The 17,968-nt window shown below is 37.4% G+C and overlaps 2 protein-coding genes across 2 annotated transcripts; both read left to right on the top strand.

The window, feature by feature from the left end:
- On the top strand, window positions 1-7,462 carry LOC122288872 (ras-related protein RABH1b). The gene is made up of 6 exons (XM_043095685.1): window positions 1-427; window positions 5,357-5,427; window positions 5,914-6,002; window positions 6,259-6,370; window positions 6,711-6,801; window positions 7,009-7,462. The coding sequence occupies exons 1-6, from the start codon at window positions 311-313 to the stop codon at window positions 7,153-7,155; spliced, it is 627 nt and encodes a 208-aa protein (XP_042951619.1). The 5' UTR covers window positions 1-310; the 3' UTR covers window positions 7,156-7,462.
- A 1,390-nt stretch (window positions 7,463-8,852) lies between these two features.
- On the top strand, window positions 8,853-17,260 carry LOC122289852 (ras-related protein RABH1b-like). The gene is made up of 6 exons (XM_043097199.1): window positions 8,853-9,187; window positions 10,507-10,577; window positions 14,875-14,963; window positions 15,234-15,345; window positions 16,361-16,451; window positions 16,669-17,260. Exons 1-6 carry the CDS (start codon window positions 9,071-9,073, stop codon window positions 16,813-16,815), a joined length of 627 nt encoding a protein of 208 aa, XP_042953133.1. The 5' UTR covers window positions 8,853-9,070; the 3' UTR covers window positions 16,816-17,260.
- The last annotated feature ends 708 nt before the right edge of the window (window positions 17,261-17,968 follow it).

Here is a 17,968-nt window from a genome sequence, read left to right on the forward strand (position 1 = left end):
TATTTCACGTTGTTTGAACAGCCTGCAATTTATTTTTTCACTCTCAGATTTTGCCAAGAAAATGGACTGGCAATGGCATATGCCCCGAGCCAGCGAAACGAATGACAACTCGGCCATTAGTCATTTACATATCATTTCTCTAGATTCATTTCAGTTTATTCGCCAAGACTCTATTCAGATCAAAGATCAAACCCAACAAAAACCAATCCTTTACACAAACCCAGAGAGTTTTTGATAACCAAAATTCTCTCTCTCTCTCTCTCTCTCTCTCTCTCTCTCTCTCTCTCTTTGTGATTTCTATAAAAGAGAAATGGCACCAGTGTCAGCTCTAGCAAAGTACAAACTGGTGTTCTTGGGGGACCAGTCAGTGGGCAAGACCAGCATCATCACCCGCTTCATGTACGACAAGTTCGACAATACCTATCAGGTTAGCTCCAAAACCATTAGATCCCTCTTTTGAATTTATCAGATCACAGTTTGTTCTGTGTTTCTGCCCCATGATCGAACATACAACTTAGTCTCTTCGCTGTTTGATCTATTTGTTGCTAGCTTCCTGCATTTCTCGTTTCTGGGTCTAGCTCTGTTTGCTTTGTTATGTCGTTATTTCTATGTTTTTGAATTGAAATACATGTCATGTATTGTTGCTTGTTTTTAAGAATTTATAGATCATCAAGGTTTATTTGGGTTCGTTAGTTCGTTTTTCGTGATCCGATTATCGAACATAATGGAGAGTAAAAGTTATGATGCGAACTGAATTTTGACCAATGACTATTTTTGGGCACAACGATACATACATCATGATTATGGATGTGAAATAATAGGTTCTAGCCAAGCATAACCATTAAGCGATGACTGAAGGATCTATTGGGGCTCCATTTGAGGCTCTTCTTGATAGATTGATTAATCTTTACAATGGCTAAATTATTATTATTTTTGATAAGTAGGATGGCTAAACTATTTGATGGAATTAAACGTTCAAAGTAACATACATTACTGTATCTTTCATCGGAACACCAAAAAAATCAAAATGACAATGGATGCCTCAGGTAGTCATAGCTCTCTTGCCAGGATGTGCGAACATGATACAAAAATTGACCGAATTGCTGATGTTGGAACGGATGAATGTCCATAAAGAGCATTTTATATGACAAGTAAATGAATTCCTGAAAATTTGGAGGTAGCTTCAACTTTGAATTAGATTCTTTTAGTCAGATATATAGTGTAGCCCCTATTCTATCACGCATATTATCTTTCTATAATGTGTACCTTCCGCACTAAGATCTTGTTTGTTTTTAAATATTATATGAGATGAGATGAGATAAGTTGAAATAAGTAGAATAAAATATTATTAGAATATATTATTTTTGTATTGGGATTTGAAAAGGTTGTATTAAAATTTGAAAAAATTTAATTGTTTATTTTATTTTGTATGAGAATTTGAAAAAGTTATAATGATTAAGATGAGATGAGATAAGATAAGAGTTTTGTGAAAACAAACGAGGCCTAAAGCTGCCTTCTCAGCCAGGAGCATAACATGTTACGAGAGGTATTTTTAACAACTTTCTGAGTAAACCCTAAGGGTTGGCTCAGAAAGTAAACCCTTTCTTTGATTTACAAGTAAACCCTAAGGGTTGGCTTTTTCATTGATTGGATGTGACGGCCTTGGTCTTGGTGGTATGCTCCTTACAGGTCTAAGGTTTGAACCCTTAGGTGCAAAAAATTTTTAGGGGTCACATCCAATCAATGAAAAAGCCATTGATTTACCTGATCCGTGTGGTGGGATGCGTTACACAGGTCTAGGGTTTAACTGGGTAAAAAGATACATTGTGTTTGCACGGTCTCCGGGATTCCTTGTCATCTAAAAATAACTTTCTGACCACTTTTAGGGCCATTTCACAATTTCAAAGGTACTTGACATGACATAGGATAAACCATACTAGAAATGATCATTTTGAGCTTGTAATTTTTCTATAAATGGTTGGTTATATATGCATGATAGCTATTAAAATTACCATAGTTTTGAATATGGTAGCTGGTGGTGCTGATCACTGTGACATTATGGTACTTTTGTGCTTTGCAATCTCCATTTGTTGTATTCTCCCAATATTTAAGAAGCTTAGTCTACTGACATATACCCTATTTAAGAAGATCATTGTCCCATTATGTTAGACTGTAGGGGCATTTAGGAGGGTAAACGTTATTTCAAATTTGAGAATATGTGGCTTCAATCGACTGATTTCGTGGATAGGGTGAGGAATTGGTGGGCCTCTTATTCATTCCATGGCACATCCAGTTTCACGGTGGCTAACAAATTAAAAACTCTTAAGTTTGACTTAAAGCGGTGGAATATTGAGGTTCTTTGACACACGGATGAGCAAAAGAGTCTTCTCTGGGAGGAGTTGAATTCTCTAGAAGCAAGGGGGCTAATGAGGAGAACTCTTTGAGGTAGTTTGAGATGGTGGCGAAGATAGAGAGGATTTTGTTGTCGGAAGAAATCTCTTGGAGACAAAAATCTAGGATGTTATGGTTGAAGGAGGGAGACAAATGTAATATGTTCTTCCACAAAATGGAAAACTCACATAGGCGGAACAATGTTATAGAGGGTATCCAATCTGGAGAGACGTTGTATCAAGCAACAGAGGATGTTCAAGAAAATATAGTGAGCTACTATGAGGAGCTTCTTAAAGAGTTGGCGGGATGGCGTCCCAAATTGGATGGTTTGTCTTTTGATCAGCTAGATGATAGTATTGCTAGGTGGTTGGAGAGACCATTTGAGGAGGACGAAGTGCATCAAGTGGTGCGTTGTATGTGTAAAGACAAAGCCTTGGGCCCCTATGTTTTTTCTATGGCTTTCTTTCAGGAGTGTTGGGATGTGGTGAAGGATGATGTGATGCGGGTTTTTCGAGAGTTTCATTTTTGTCACAAGTTCGAGAAGTTCCTTAATGCCACTTTTATCGCTCTCATTCTGAAAATTGTAGTGGCCATGGAGTTGAAAGATTTTTCTTAAGTTTGGTATGAGGGATTTATAAAATCATTTCGAAGGTGCTAGCAAGTCGTATGAGTTTGGTGATGGATAATATAATTTCCAAACCTCAGAATGCATTTGTTCGGGGTTGTCAAATTACGGATTTAGTTTTGATAGCAAACGAGTGCTTGGACAGCCGGTTGAGGGATGGTGCCCCGGAAGTCCTCTGCAAGCTGGATATGGAGAAGGCTTACGACCATGTGTGCTGGGATTTTTTGCTCTATATGCTAAGGAGATGCGGATTTGGTGATAGGTGGTGTGGTTGGGTTAAACATTGTGTTTTGATTGCTCGGTTCTCCATGCTAATCAATGGGGAACCTTGTGGATTTTTTCAGAGTTCGAGGGATTTGAGACAAGGTAATCCTTTATCTCCTTTTCTTTTTGTTGTTGTAATGGAGGCATTGAGTTGAATGCTGGAAGATGCGGTAAGAGGTCAGTTCTTGGCTGGTTTTTCTATAGGAAATAATAGTAATGGGTTATCTATCTCCCATTTTCTGTGATGTGGACAGCAGACAACTTCAAGCTTTGAGAGCTGTACTCCTGTGTTTTGAGGTGGTTTCTGGTCTCAAGGTAAACTTGGGAAAGTCGGAATTGGTCCCGATGGGGGAGGTGGAAAATATAGACCACCTAGCTGATTTGTTGGGTTGTAAAGTGGCAGCTCTTCCTTTGAGTTATCTTGGACTTCCTTTGGGAGCCTCTTTTAAAGCAAATTCGAGTTGGGATGGGGTTGTAGAGAAGGTAGAAAAAAGATTGGCGGGTTGGAAGCGGCTTTACCTTTCAAAAGGTGGGAAAGTAACTCTTATCAAAAGTATCCTTTCAAACCTTCCCACTTACTATCTCTCTCTTTTTCCTTTACTGGTGGGGTTGGCTAATCGGATTGAAAAACTCTTTAGAGAGTTATTGTGGGGTGGTTTGGGTGAGGAACACAAATTTCATCTTGTTGGGTGGCCTAAGGTGTGCAGTCCAAAGGAGATGGGAGGTTTGGGGGTGCGGAATTTGCACACTTTCAATAAAGCTTTATTAGGAGAGTGGTTGTGGAGATTTCAATCGGAAGAGGATTCGTTGTGGAGAATGGTAGTGAAGGGGAAGTATGGATGTGATTGGGGGGTTGGAGCTCTAAGGAGGGTAGGGGGACTTATGGGGTGAGTATTTGGAACTTTATTAGAAAGGGTTGGAAGGTATTTGCAGCACATACCAATTTTGAGGTTGGTGAGGGATCAAGAATTAGCTTCTGGTTTGATGAATGGAGTGGAGAGAGAGCTCTATTTGCTGCTTTTCCAAGAGTTTTCAGATTAGCCGAAAATCAACAGGTGGCCGTTTCAGATGTGCTGTGTCGTGCTAACGTCATAGTGCATTGGAATCTGTCTTTTTCCAGAAATGTGCAAGATTGGAAAGTGGAGGAGTTAGTAGGTTTTTACAGTTTTCTTTACTCCACAAAAATAGGAGGGCATGGGAGAGATAGAATGCTGTGGAAACAATCAGGGAACAAAATTTTTTCTGTCAAATCATTTTATAAGGTGTTGCAAGACCAGTCTATGAGTTCCCTTGCAAGATCACCAGAATTGTTCCCTTGGAAGAGTATATGGAGGGTTCCGCTGTTCTGGTGCCATTGAAAGTTGCATTTTTCGTCTGGACTGCAGCTTTGGGTAAGATTTTTACGGCTGACAATTTAAGGAAAAGGGGAATGATTGTGTTGGAATGGTGCTACCTGTGCAAGAAGAATGGCGAAACGATTGATCATATTTTTCTGCATTGCGAAGTGGCGGGGGTGCTTTGGGATGGCATTATATGTAGGGCTGGGTTGAAGTGGGTCATGCCCAAGAGGGTGTTGGATCTCTTAGCTTGCTGGAAGAGGCACCATCAAAGTTCACGGCTGGCTGCGATGTGGAGGATGATCCCTTTGTGTTTACTGTGGTGCCTATGGATGGAAAGAAATGAGAGATGCTTCAACAAGAAGGAGAGAACAGTGGGGGAAATCTGGAAGTTTTTTGTATTTTCTTTGGTCCAATGGTTTTCAGCTATTGTACTAAAGGGAGGGGATGTTCATGAGTTTTTTTATTTCCTTTCAGCTTGCTAGAGTGTAATTAGGTGTCTCTTTTGTATACCCCTTGTGTATATGGGCTTTGCCTAGTTGCATTCGATCAATAAAGTTTATTACTTATCAAAAAAATATATATATATACCCTATTTTGTCATTGCTTTTTTTTTTTTCCCTTTTATTTCACATTTTTCTAATTGAGGTGGCCATTTTTTCATTTGCAAAATTTTCTTTTGTGAGCTTCCTTGCTGATATTTAGTTAGAGTCAAACTAATTTTTATTCTGATTATCAGGCTACAATTGGTATTGATTTTCTATCAAAAACTATGTATCTTGAAGACCGAACTGTTCGGCTGCAATTATGGTAAGATTTGGCACCTCAATATATTCTACACTAACTCATCCGCTAGTGAGAGCTTTATTCTGTTTCTCGTTTTACTTGGGCTTCATAGTTTGCTCTTATACAAGAAGTAAGCTAATCTTTTATTCACAGTTGGGGTTAAATAATAATAACATTAATGATAATAGCAACAACAATAATAATGTCAATAATAATAATCTGCTGTGCTCACTGGGTAAAGGTGTGACGATGTATGGTGGATTACCAACATTAAATATTTCAATATACCATTTGGAAAGTTTTGCTAAATATAAAGGATAATGCTCCGTTCAAATCTTATACTGCTTATATGCCAAGCTAGATATTTGTTCCAACAGCTGCTAACTTGATCTTGTGCTTTCATTTTGATTAAGAGAAGGCTAAAAGGATTGTACTATGCTTGGTGGATATGACTGTAAACAAATCATGTTGATTGCTAAACGTCACTAGAGATCTTGCTTTAATCTGCAGGGATACTGCTGGACAGGAAAGATTCAGAAGTCTCATTCCAAGCTACATTAGGGATTCATCTGTTGCGGTTATAGTGTATGATGTTGCGAGTATGTATATTGAATTTTGACTTCCAGTTAGTTATTTGCTTTATTCCTAGTTATTTATTCCTGCTTATTCTACTATTATTATCTTTTGGATTTCAAGAATGATCAAGTCCCTGATGTGGAACTTGCATCATCTGCACTCTTATGGTATTAGCAGCATCCCAGATTCCTTCTCGGTCTCTGTTGATGTCGGTCATGTTTTTGCTTGACCTTGTTTTCCAGAATGCTTAATGGATTGTTGACTACTTCTATGATTTAGGCCGGCAAACTTTCCTAAACACTTCAAAGTGGATTGAAGAGGTGCGCACTGAGAGGGGCAGTGATGTGATCATCGTTCTTGTTGGGAACAAGACCGACCTTGTGGAGAAGAGGTAATGGTTTATTAATTGGTAGATGGTTATATTGCATATGCTTGATTAGACTTTATACTTACAAAAAATGTTTGACTACATTGGGTTCATGTGAACTTTCTATTTTAGTGTACCTGTTATAGCATGTAGCTTAACTGATCAAATTAGGGAGCAGATATGATTTGGGGCTTAGAATGTTGTCAATAGAATTTTCATATTGGAATATTCGAAGGCTCTGTTACCTGTGCACAAATGTGTCTTTTATATTGTACTTAAGATATGTTTTTGCAAGTTGGTCAAACTCAGTGTTCAATCTGCCTTGGATTTCACTCCCAATAATCTCCTGGCCGTTATTCCACAGGCAAGTTTCCATAGAGGAAGGGGAAGCCAAAGCTCGTGAGCTAAATGTCATGTTTATTGAAACCAGCGCAAAAGCTGGCTTTAACATAAAGGTATATGCCCGGCTTTGTGTCCTCTCTTCATGCATCGTTGCAACTGTCTTTAGATGTTCATACAAGTTGCTTTAATTTTGGTGTTCTACTGTTTTGATGATTCTCAGAAAAAGTAGCTTCCATTAATCAGATGCGACCAACTTTAGCTGTGAAGCTTTTGTAATTTTATTTCGTTTGAGTTCATTGTACTTATGAACTTTTGTCCAGGCACTGTTTCGGAAAATTGCTGCTGCCTTACCGGGAATGGAGACACTTTCTTCAACAAAGCAAGAAGACATGGTTGATGTGAACCTGAGGTCTACTGGTGGCGGTGCATCACAGTCCCAGCCCCAGTCAAGTGGATGCTACTGTTGAAAATTGTGCTCTATTTCTTGCCTTTTGGTTTTCAACCATCTTTGCTCCAGATCTGTAAAGTTTTCGATAGATTTCCTTTTCCTTCAAATTACTTGTCGTGGGTACAATCTTTCAAACGCCTTGCTTTTGAAACTCTCTTAGGGAATACATGGTTCTGACGAGCTAGGAAGTAGAACTATGATTGTGGAATATGTTGTGTCAATTAGATGGCCGTAATCTGTGAGATGTGTAGTAAAATTTACTGACTTGAGTAGATTTTGGTATTCACCCATTTCTGCTATATATACTGAGTACAGTCTTAACTGTTTTTTGGCTTGTATACTATAAGTTTTTGAGTCGATTCCTTTTATATCAGAAACTGGAAGTTGTTGGGAGTTATTATTACCTGCAAGATGTTTTTGAATTTTGAAACAAGCAATGTTACGTTGCAAGTTTCAAATGGATAAGTATTATGCAAATCTTTTGTAAAAAGTGAGTTTTACTTATAAAAAAAATTATTTTTTTATATATTTTTTGAAGGTGGGATTAACTTTTTTATAAAAGTTTGCATGAGATTTATTTATTACGACTTGTACAAATCATTAAGATATAATTCTTTACCAATTATTTTGGTTATGAGAGCTCGCACTTTATGCACTCATCACTGATGATCTTGCAGTACATGTTGTGATAGAACTTGAGCTCGTGGCATACAACACTACGTAATTTTCGTCTTGCACTAAATTGCACTGGTAGGCATGATTTGGAAAAGCAACCAAACTATGAATCCTCTTTATAAATATTACATCAAATACAATATTGGTTTTCCACTACTCAATTTGGATTGAGAAACACTCTCAACCTATCTCATCTTATCTTATCCTATTATTATAATTTTTACAGTTTTTTTTTTTATATAAAATATAATAAACAATTCAAAATTTTCAAATTTTAAAATAATAATAATATTAAAAAATAACATTCTAATAATATTTTATTTAACTTTCATCTTATCTAAACTCATTATCAAAATGTAACCACTGGTACCCCTTAATTAATCTGACAAAGAGTTCTCTTACTTATAAATTGGTGAATAGATGTATTGTTTGTCGTAAAATCATATCATAAAAAAACTAAATGCACAAGTTGTTTTTTACTAATGTAACAATTGTTTCACACTAGCGATAAATTTTGTGCATAGATAAGCAATTTTATTTATAGAGTTTTTTGATAAGACAAATGGAAGTCGATCCAAATAATCGAATCCCCCCGCCTATAGGAAGTCGATCCAAATAAAATCTCTTTGATAACAAATATAAGTTTTTTTTTCTTTAAATCATTTTATGATTGTACAACTTTTAGGATACATTTATATGAACTCTACTATACAAGACATGAAGAAAAGTGTACTCAAGCTCATAAAATCAGATAGAGCATAGCTTGTGCTTTATGCTAATATAAACTTAAAAAGAGTTAAAGAGCTTGATCCCTTGAGGACATTTGATCTAGTTTTTAAAATGAAAGACCTAGATTGGAAATTCTCCGCCACTTTTATGTTAAAAAAGAAAGAGAGAAAGATATAAACTCAGAAGAGTATCATTTCAACGGATTAATGTAAAAATGGAAAGAATAAAGAGCTTTTAGTAACTGTTGTATACTCCGTCCATTTTAAGTATTTAAAGTATAAGAATAAAATAACATTTGTTCCTTTTATTTTTGTCTTTCTGACGTTTTGCCAAGAAAAAGAAGTGGCACCGGCAATCGGCATGTAACCCGTGGCAGTCCAAACAAGACGCAACTCGGCCATAATTTGCCTTTCAGTGTATTCGCCGAAACAGATCAAACATCAAACCCAACCAAAAACCAGACCTTTACAACCCCGTTACAAGAATCTCTCTCTCTCTCGCTCTCCCTCTGTGATTTCTATAAAAGAGAAATGGCACCAGTGTCAGCTCTAGCAAAGTACAAGCTGGTGTTCTTGGGGGACCAGTCAGTGGGTAAAACCAGCATCATCACCCGCTTCATGTACGACAAATTCGACAACACCTATCAGGTTAGCTCCAAAACCATCAGATCCCTCTTTTAAATTTATCAGATCACAGCTTGCTCTATGTTTCTGGCCCCTGATCGAACATACAACTTAGTCTCTTCGCTGTTTGATCTGTTTGTTGCTAGCTTTCTGCATTTCTCGTTTCTGGGTCTAGCTCTGTTTGCTTTGTTATGTTGTTATTTCTTTGTTTTTTGAGTTGAGAGGCTTGCCATGTATTGTTTTTGGTTTTTAAGAAGTTGTAATTGATCAAAGTTTAATTGAGTTCCTTTTTTTTTTTTTCGTAAACCAATTATCGACCCAAATTGAGAGTAAAAAGTTATGATGTGATAATGAATTTTGGCCAATGACTACTTTTGGGTAGATAATAATGCATACACCACGATGATGGATGCGCAATTATAGGTTCTAGCCAAACATTCCCATTGAGCGATGACTGAAGGGTATGTAGGGGCTTCATTTGTGTTTTTTCTTGAGATTTTGATAGATCTTTGAAATTTTTTATTTATTGGATGAAACAGAATGGTGAAAGTAACGTCCATTACTCTGTCTTCGTTCGGAATAACAAATCAATCAAAATGACAATGGCTGCCGCAGCTAATCATAGTGCTGTTGCTAGATAGGATGTGTGAGCATGATAAAAAATTTATATGACCGGTGAATGAACTCTTGAAAATTTAGAGGTAGCTTCTGCTTTGAATGATATTAATGAGAAGTTAAATGTAATGTTCTGACATATTAGTATTAATCCCGACGAATTCATTTCTTTTAGTCAGATCTATAGTCTACCCACTAATTCTATAACACATAATTTAGTTCAATAATATGTACCTTACTGAAGCTGCCTTCTTAGCCAGGAGCATAACATATTAAGAGAGGTCTTTTTTAAATAACTTTCTGATCATCTGGTGCTCAGGGTCGTCACAATTTCCAAGGTAAGACATGACGTAGGATAAACCACATTGGAAGTGCTCATTTTGAGCCTTTAAGTCCATGATAAATGGTTGGTTATATATGCATGCTAGCTATTGAAATTACCATATATTTGAATATGGTAACTGGTGGTGCTGATAACTGTTACATTATAGTACTTTTGTATGAATTGCAAGCTCCATTTATTGTATTCCTCCAAAGATAGAAGTTCAGTATCTTGCAGACAAATACCTCTTGTCATTATTGTTCCTTCTTCTCTCTCTCTCTCTCTCTCTCTCTCTCTCTCTCTCTCTCTAATTGAGGTGGCCATTTCTTAGTTTACAATTTTTTTCTTGAACTTACTCGCTGATGTTTAGTTAGAGTCAAACTAATTTTTTTTTCCTGATTATCAGGCTACAATAGGTATTGATTTTCTATCAAAAACTATGTATCTCGAAGATCGAACCGTTCGGCTGCAGTTGTGGTAAGATTTGGCAATTAGATATTAGTTAGAGGTTTCTTCCATTTCTCATTTTTTTTTTACCTATAAAAAAATTGTTTCCTTGGGCTTCATTGCTTGCTTTTATACAATGAATAAGCAGGCCTTTTATTTATTTTTTTGATCGGTAATCAAGAAATTTTATTCATCATAATTGGCAACTCCCAAGTACACAGGGCGTATACTTGAAAGATACCTATCTAGAGTTGAAAACGGAAATAAGAAAGTCATGGACATTTAGTCCATTACATACAATGGCTCCCACCCAAGAAAACAATGTTTTGAAGAAAAAAACTTTCAGCTCCCCCATTGTTCTCTCATGATCTTCAAAACTTCTGTCATTTCTCTCTTGCCATATACACCAACATATGCATATGGGTACCATTTTCCATATTGCTACCACCAGTGAATCTCCTCGAAGTCCTCTCCAACAGGCTAGAAAATCCACCAATCTACAGGGCATGACCCATGCTACTCCAAGACCCGTAAAGAAATCCGCCCACATGGTCCTAGCCACCTCACAATGTAGAAACAGACGATCAATTGATTCCCCATTTTTCTTACACATACAACACCAATCCATTATCATTACCCGACGTCTTCTTAGGTTATCTGTGGTGAGGATTTTACTTAGTGCTGCTGTCCACACAAAGAACGCTGCTTTTGAAGGAGCTTTCATCTGCCCAATGCTTTTCCAAGGGAAATTGAGCATGCTTGGGCTGGATAAAACTTTGTGAAAAGACCTGACTGTGAATTTGCCTTTCTTTGAGGGACTCCATAGTATCCTATCCATGGGGCCCTCAGTCATGCATATGGAATACAATGTTGCATAGAATTCTGTGATAACTTCCAACTCCCAGTCTTGTGCTGCCCTAGTAAATTCCACATTCCATTGAAGGACGCCATTAGAGAAAACCAACAAATCCGTTATCGCTGCATCCTTGACTCGTGCTAGCTCGAATATGGCAGGGAAGTTGTCTTTGAGACTCCGTTCACTGCACCATTTGTCATGCCAGAATCTAACTCTCGATCCATCCCCCACTACAATATGAGTATGTCTCCTGAAGGTCTCCCAACCGTTCCTAATGTTCTTCCACAAACCCACCCCATGTGATCCACGAACCTCATTTGAACACCAACCAACCCATGCCTCCCCAACACGTTCAACTATAACCGACTTCCACAAAGCCTCATTTTCTTGTTGGTACCGCCACAACCATTTACCCAAAAGGGCTTGGAAAAAGAATAATAATATGCTGAGCTCATTGGGTAAAGGTATGATGATGGATGGAGGATAACTGACATTATATATTTCCATATACCATTTGGAAAGTTTTGCTGAATGTAAATGGATAATGCTTCATTCAAATCTTTTGCAGCTTATATTCTGTACTGGACGTTTGTACTTGATCATGTGCTTTCATCTTGATTAAGGGAAAAGGGGTTGTACTCTGTTTGGTGGATGTGATTGTAAGCAAATCATGTTGATTACTAAACAACACTTCGTATGAAACTCCAGTATTTATTCTGTATTCTGTAGAGATCTTGGCTTTAAATGCTTGGAACTTCTTCTTTTTGGGATAAGTAAACGATTGTATTAAAAAGAATAGGTATAGCCTAAGTACACAAGATGGTATACAAGACGTGTCACTGATCTAGGAAGGAGAAATAGAAACAAGAAAATCATGAAAATCAAGGCCGTTGAAATCAAGAGGTTTGACCCATAAAAATAAGGTTCTAACAAAAAGTAATCTAAGCTCTTCCAATGAGCACTCCTTGTCTTCAAACGTCCGGTCATTATGCTCTTTCTATGCACACCATAGAATACAAATAGGAACCATCTTCTACACAACTTTAATTTGTAGAATACTGCCTAGATTTGTCCAATTGGCTAGAACCTTAACCGCAATGGCAGGCATAACCTAGGCTAGCTCTAATCATCTCATCTGAATACATCTTCCCATAACACTCTAGCAACCTCACAATGTAATAGAAGATGATCCACAGTGTCCCCACTTTTTTTACACATACAACACTGGTCCATTATAATTACCTTGCGTTTCTATAAATTATCCATTGTCAAAGTCTTACCCAGAGAAGCTATCCAAGCAAAGAATGTCGTTTTGGGAGGCACCTTGTTTCTCCATATCTTTCTTGATGGAAAGTGATTGTTATGCGATTGTGTGAATGACTTATAGAAAGAGAGAATCGAGAATATACCTTTTCCTGCAGGTACTCGCCACAACGTGTCAGATCCTTGGGGGCTTGGTGATCTAAAGAGATCCTCAAAGCTGTCAATTTCTCAATCTTGGGCTGCCTTGGTAAAGCTCATATTCCATTGGACTAGATCACCAGCTATCCCCATAAGATCGGCCATTGATGCTTCCTTCTCACATGCGATCCTGAAAGATGAAGGGAAAGAATCCTTGAGGGCATTATCTCCACACCATAAGTTGTACCAGAATTTAATTCTAGAGCCATCTCCCAGCACAAGTCTAGCATGACAAGCAAAACCCCCCCACCTTTTTCTAATATGCTTCCAAACTCCCACTCCACACACCCCATGTACCTCCCTAGTGCTTCACCTCCCCCACAAGCCTCCATACTTGGAATCAATCACCAATTTCCATAAAGCTTCCAGTTTCATATTGTATTACCATGACCATTTCCCAAGAAGGGCTTGATTGAAAACCCTCAGGTTTCTAATGCCCATCCCACCATATGAAATTGAGGAGCACACCTTATCCCACTTTACTAGATGGAATTTGAATTCATCCCCTAATCCACTCTAGATGAAATTCCGATGAAGTCATACAGTTGCCACACCATATCCGAAGGAACTTACTTCACTTCTTTTACATATCCATTGAAGAAATACCATTAACAGACGCATGCAAAATATATATGAGCTTCATTTTTATGACCTTTGAATTTTTTGAGTATTGTGTATTTGTTAAACTTTCGTAATATTCCTCTATTCTGCAGTTGATACTTGAATTCCGCAACACTCCTCTATTCTGTAGTTGATACCTCAATTTCCATTGGTAACTCTTTTTAAAAAAAAAAAAAAAAAAAACAAAAGGAGGACTGCACCTCCACATTTATTAAAAAATCATTCAGGCGGAGGAATCACCATAATTACAGCACGACAACCCAAGAAAAACCACAATCAACAGCCAACGCCTCTAACGTCTAACATAAGGAATACCCAGCCTATCCGTACGTATACGTATAAGACCCTTAAGTCTACCTGAACCAAAGTCTTCTAAAAAAAATCCCTAGTCCCGCCATTGGCCCAATGTTTTGGTAAAAAATCCGCTACCATATTAGCTTCTCTAAACGCATGTTTAAACTGAATGTTTAGAAAAGAAATGATAGATTGTGCCTCTTCCAAAAATTCCACAAATACCAATATTTACAAGTCCCTGAGATAAACCATCCCATCACCACACTAGAATCCGACTCAACCAACACACCTATCAACACCAAATGTTGACAAAGATAAAGGCCATCAAGAATTGCTCTACATTCAACAATATTATTTGTAGCCTAGCCATAATAATGGGCAAAGCCCCCAAGAACCCGCCTCTGCGCATTCCTGACAACGCCCCCCCCTTCACCAGCCATCCCAGGATTTCCAAGTGACCCACCGTTTTGTGAACCTCCCTATCAGTAGAGACCAAGCAACCAACTTCGGCCCCTTAACTGTAGTCGGCACAACTGGGCAGTTTAGCTCCCTCAATACTCTCAATCGTATTCCATTGGTAACTGAAATAGCATTTAGAACTTCATAATTGTGCTAGCTTTCCTAGTATAATCAATGTTTTTCACCTACATCAAATTATGCAATACTTTCTTTTTCTCCATTTTGTGTTGCTAGAGAGACGAAACACTTTATTCTCCGGTTATATATGCCTCATCAAATACTTTTCTAGCTGCCACAAGGTTTACTTTTGCTCTCACTAAAGCTCGATTTGTGTTGTTCCCAAAAATTTGAACTTTCAATTTCTATTAAGTATATTGAAGTTTATTTTCAAGCAACATGCATAAGAATTTACCCAATGCTTGCTCAGAAAACATATTTGTCTGGTGAATAATGCTGAAAACATGGACTTACATTGTTTCTTGATTCATACGTATTCCAGCACGTTGATGACCATTATCATGTGATCAGCAACACTTTATTTTTTGTATTGTTGACTCTTAAGAATATATTATATATATATATATATATATATGTTTCCTGTGGAGTTTGATCCTTTTTTATGTTATATGAGGGCAGGGATACTGCTGGACAGGAAAGATTCAGAAGTCTTATTCCAAGCTACATTAGGGATTCATCTGTTGCTGTCATTGTGTATGATGTTGCTAGTATGTATTTTGAAATTTGACTTCCAGTTAGTTATTTGCTTGATTCCAAGTGATTTATTCGTGCTTGTATACAACTATTATTATCTTTTGGACTTCAAGAACGATCAAGTCCCTGATGTGGTACTTGCATCATATGTACTCTCGTGATATAGCAGCACCAGGCTTCCTTCTTAGTCTTTGTTGATACCAGTCATGTTTCGGCTTAGTTGTTTGACCTTGTTGCTGGAATGCTTATGGATTGTTGACTATTTCAGTGCTCTATGATTTTAGGTCGGCAAACTTTCCTAAACACTTCAAAGTGGATAGAAGAGGTTCGCACTGAGAGGGGCAGCGATGTCATCATTGTCGTTGTTGGGAACAAAACCGACCTTGTGGAGAAGAGGTAATAGTTTATTAATAGGTAGATGGTTTATATCACGTATATTTGACTAGACTGGTTCATGGTGAATTTTCTGTCCTATTTTAGTGTACCTGTTATGGTATGTAGCATAATTGATAAAATTAGGGTGCAGATATGATTTGGGTCTAAGAATGTTGTCATTATAAATTTTCTATTGAAATATTGGTTGAATTTGATCCTCTGAAATTGACATCAATACCGTATGATAACATTGAAATTGAATTATACCGTCTACAAGTGTGTGTGTGAGGCACTTGTCTACATTTTAATGGATTTCTTGTATCTCTTTGTGTCTTAATAAGTGCCTCTCTTGGATACTTATGTACTTGGATTGTGCCTTTTGCACTTCCTAATGAAATTTTTATTACTTATCAAAAAAGTAAAATTATATATGGTGGGCACAGGTTATGGGTATATTGTAATTTTAGGGCCTCAGTAGGTTTGGGAGAATTATTAAGATTTGAAGTTATGGTGACTTCTAATGATACTAAGATGTGTTAGAAGTTGGTGAAAGTTATGAAATATTTTCCAGTTTTCTGAATTATGATTGCTCTTAAAATTTTGGCTGGTAGAACCGTGATTGCTCTTCTTGATATTTTCTTTTGTTAATTATTCTAAGTTCAAATTTGTTTGTTGCATTTTGCTGAAGGGGCAAAATACAGCTACTCATAGTTTACCGTACCACTCCAAAAGTGTAATAGTTGAGTGACTAGACCCAAGACATTCTTGCCATGCTTAAGTCAGAACTAGACTTGCCAGACATTATAAGTTTTATGTAGGTATTGTTTCCTCTCTAAGTACGATATCTCTTGTGTGAGATTTACCCACCATCTGGGGCAGCTTGAGATCTCTTGGTTGAGATTTATCGATACGTTGCCCAAAATGCATCAATGGGTCTCTTCTATTTTACTTATGATACTTTTTGCAAGTTCGTCAATTTTGGTGTTCAATCTGCTTACATTTGACTCAAATTAATCTCCTGGGCATAATTCCACAGGCAAGTTTCCATAGAGGAAGGAGAAGCCAAAGCTCGTGAGCTAAATGTCATGTTTATTGAAACCAGCGCTAAAGCTGGCTTTAATATAAAGGTATACCTCTGGTTTGGTGCCCTCTCTTCATGCATCATTGCAACTGTCTTTAGAAGTTCATACAAGTCGCATTAATTTTGGCTTTTTACTTCTTTTGATGATTCTCAGAAAAAGTAAAGTGCGTGGAGTCCATTAATCAGATGCACCCAACTATAGCTGTGAAGCTTTTTTGTTTTGATTTTCTATGAATTCATTGTACTGATTAACTTTTGTCCAGGCATTGTTTCGGAAAATTGCTGCTGCCTTACCAGGAATGGAGACACTCTCTTCAACAAAGCAAGAAGACATGGTTGATGTGAACCTGAGGTCTACTGGTGGTGGTGCATCACAGTCCCAGCCCCAGTCAAGTGGATGCTATTGTTGAAAATTGTGCTCTATTTCTTGCCTTTTGGTTTTCAACCTTCTTTGCTCCAGATCTGTAAAGTTTTCGATAGATTTCCTTTTCCTTCAATGTACTTGTCGTGGGTACAATCTTTCAAACGCCTTGCTTTTGAAATTCTCTTAGGGAATACATGGGTCTGAAGAGCTAGGAGTAGAACTATGATTGTGGAATATGCGCTGTGTTGATTAGATGGCAGTAATCTGTCAGATGTGTAGTAAATTTTACTGGCTTAAATAGATTTTGGTATTTACCCATTTCTGCTATATTTACTGAGCACAGTCTAAACTGTTTTTTGGCTTGTATGCTGTAAGTTTTTGAGTCGGTTCCTTTTATATGGTTCCTTTTATATCAGGAACTGGAAGTTGTCTGCAATTATTGTTGCCTGTAAGATGTTTCTGAAATAGATTTTCATTCTGAATTTGATGAATTAGGTCTAATACTCTATCTTCTGATAAAGAGAGATGCATTCGAAGATATAATTTGCTTAATATTAAGAGCAAGTGATAGTTTATTTGGAATCTCTTTTTTGTGTGTGAGGGAGTTAATTTAGCACCTATGTTTTTCTTTTTCCCCAAGGGGATGTATTATGGTCCTCAGCAATTTGGATAGGAGATTGTAGGCAAGAGAAATGATATATATAAGCTTTAAATACACAAGCCTCCGCAGACCATTTATTAAAAAGTGGACTTGTGCATTTGGAGCTTGTACCTAGTATTACTTGGTAAGTAATAACAAAAAAATCGAAAGGAAAAAGGTAGCCATAAAGGTGGGAAAAAAATCCGTGAAAGTCAATTTATGGCATAGATGTTGCATTTGTTAAAGTAACCAAGTTGGATATGAAATAATTTCATGATGAACACATTAGTTCTGTGAAATCATGGAAACCAAAATCAAGAACCAGAACCAACTGACCTGACTGATTCCGTAACTATCCAACTCTTTTACACTTTGGAATCTCTCTCTCTCTCTCTCTCTCTCTCTCTCTCTCTCTCTCTCTCTGTTTTTAGGTTTTATGAAAAATCTCTATGTTTGAAGCTATTAAAAGTCACTAGGAGCTGGTGTCGTGCTAGTAGGAGTACTCCAAGAGGAAGTGGGTTGCAGAGAGGGCATGTGAGACGGAGGAAGCAACTCAGAG

Source organism: Carya illinoinensis, chromosome 12 (assembly GCF_018687715.1).
Source record: "Carya illinoinensis cultivar Pawnee chromosome 12, C.illinoinensisPawnee_v1, whole genome shotgun sequence".
NCBI classification, from domain to species: Eukaryota; Viridiplantae; Streptophyta; class Magnoliopsida; order Fagales; family Juglandaceae; genus Carya; species Carya illinoinensis.

What these genes read in the sequence shown, in the direction of transcription:
- LOC122288872 (XM_043095685.1), top strand. Translation starts at nt 311, where the DNA reads ATGGCACCAGTGTCAGCTCTAGCAAAGTACAAACTGGTGTTCTTGGGG. An exon ending in ACTGTTCGGCTGCAATTATG is followed by an intron (nt 5,428 to 5,913) that starts GTAAGATTTGGC and finishes TTTAATCTGCAG; the next exon opens with GGATACTGCTGGACAGGAAA. An exon ending in TATAGTGTATGATGTTGCGA is followed by an intron (nt 6,003 to 6,258) that starts GTATGTATATTG and finishes TCTATGATTTAG; the next exon opens with GCCGGCAAACTTTCCTAAAC.
- LOC122289852 (XM_043097199.1), top strand. Translation starts at nt 9,071, where the DNA reads ATGGCACCAGTGTCAGCTCTAGCAAAGTACAAGCTGGTGTTCTTGGGG. An exon ending in CATTGTGTATGATGTTGCTA is followed by an intron (nt 14,964 to 15,233) that starts GTATGTATTTTG and finishes CTATGATTTTAG; the next exon opens with GTCGGCAAACTTTCCTAAAC. An exon ending in ACCGACCTTGTGGAGAAGAG is followed by an intron (nt 15,346 to 16,360) that starts GTAATAGTTTAT and finishes ATAATTCCACAG; the next exon opens with GCAAGTTTCCATAGAGGAAG.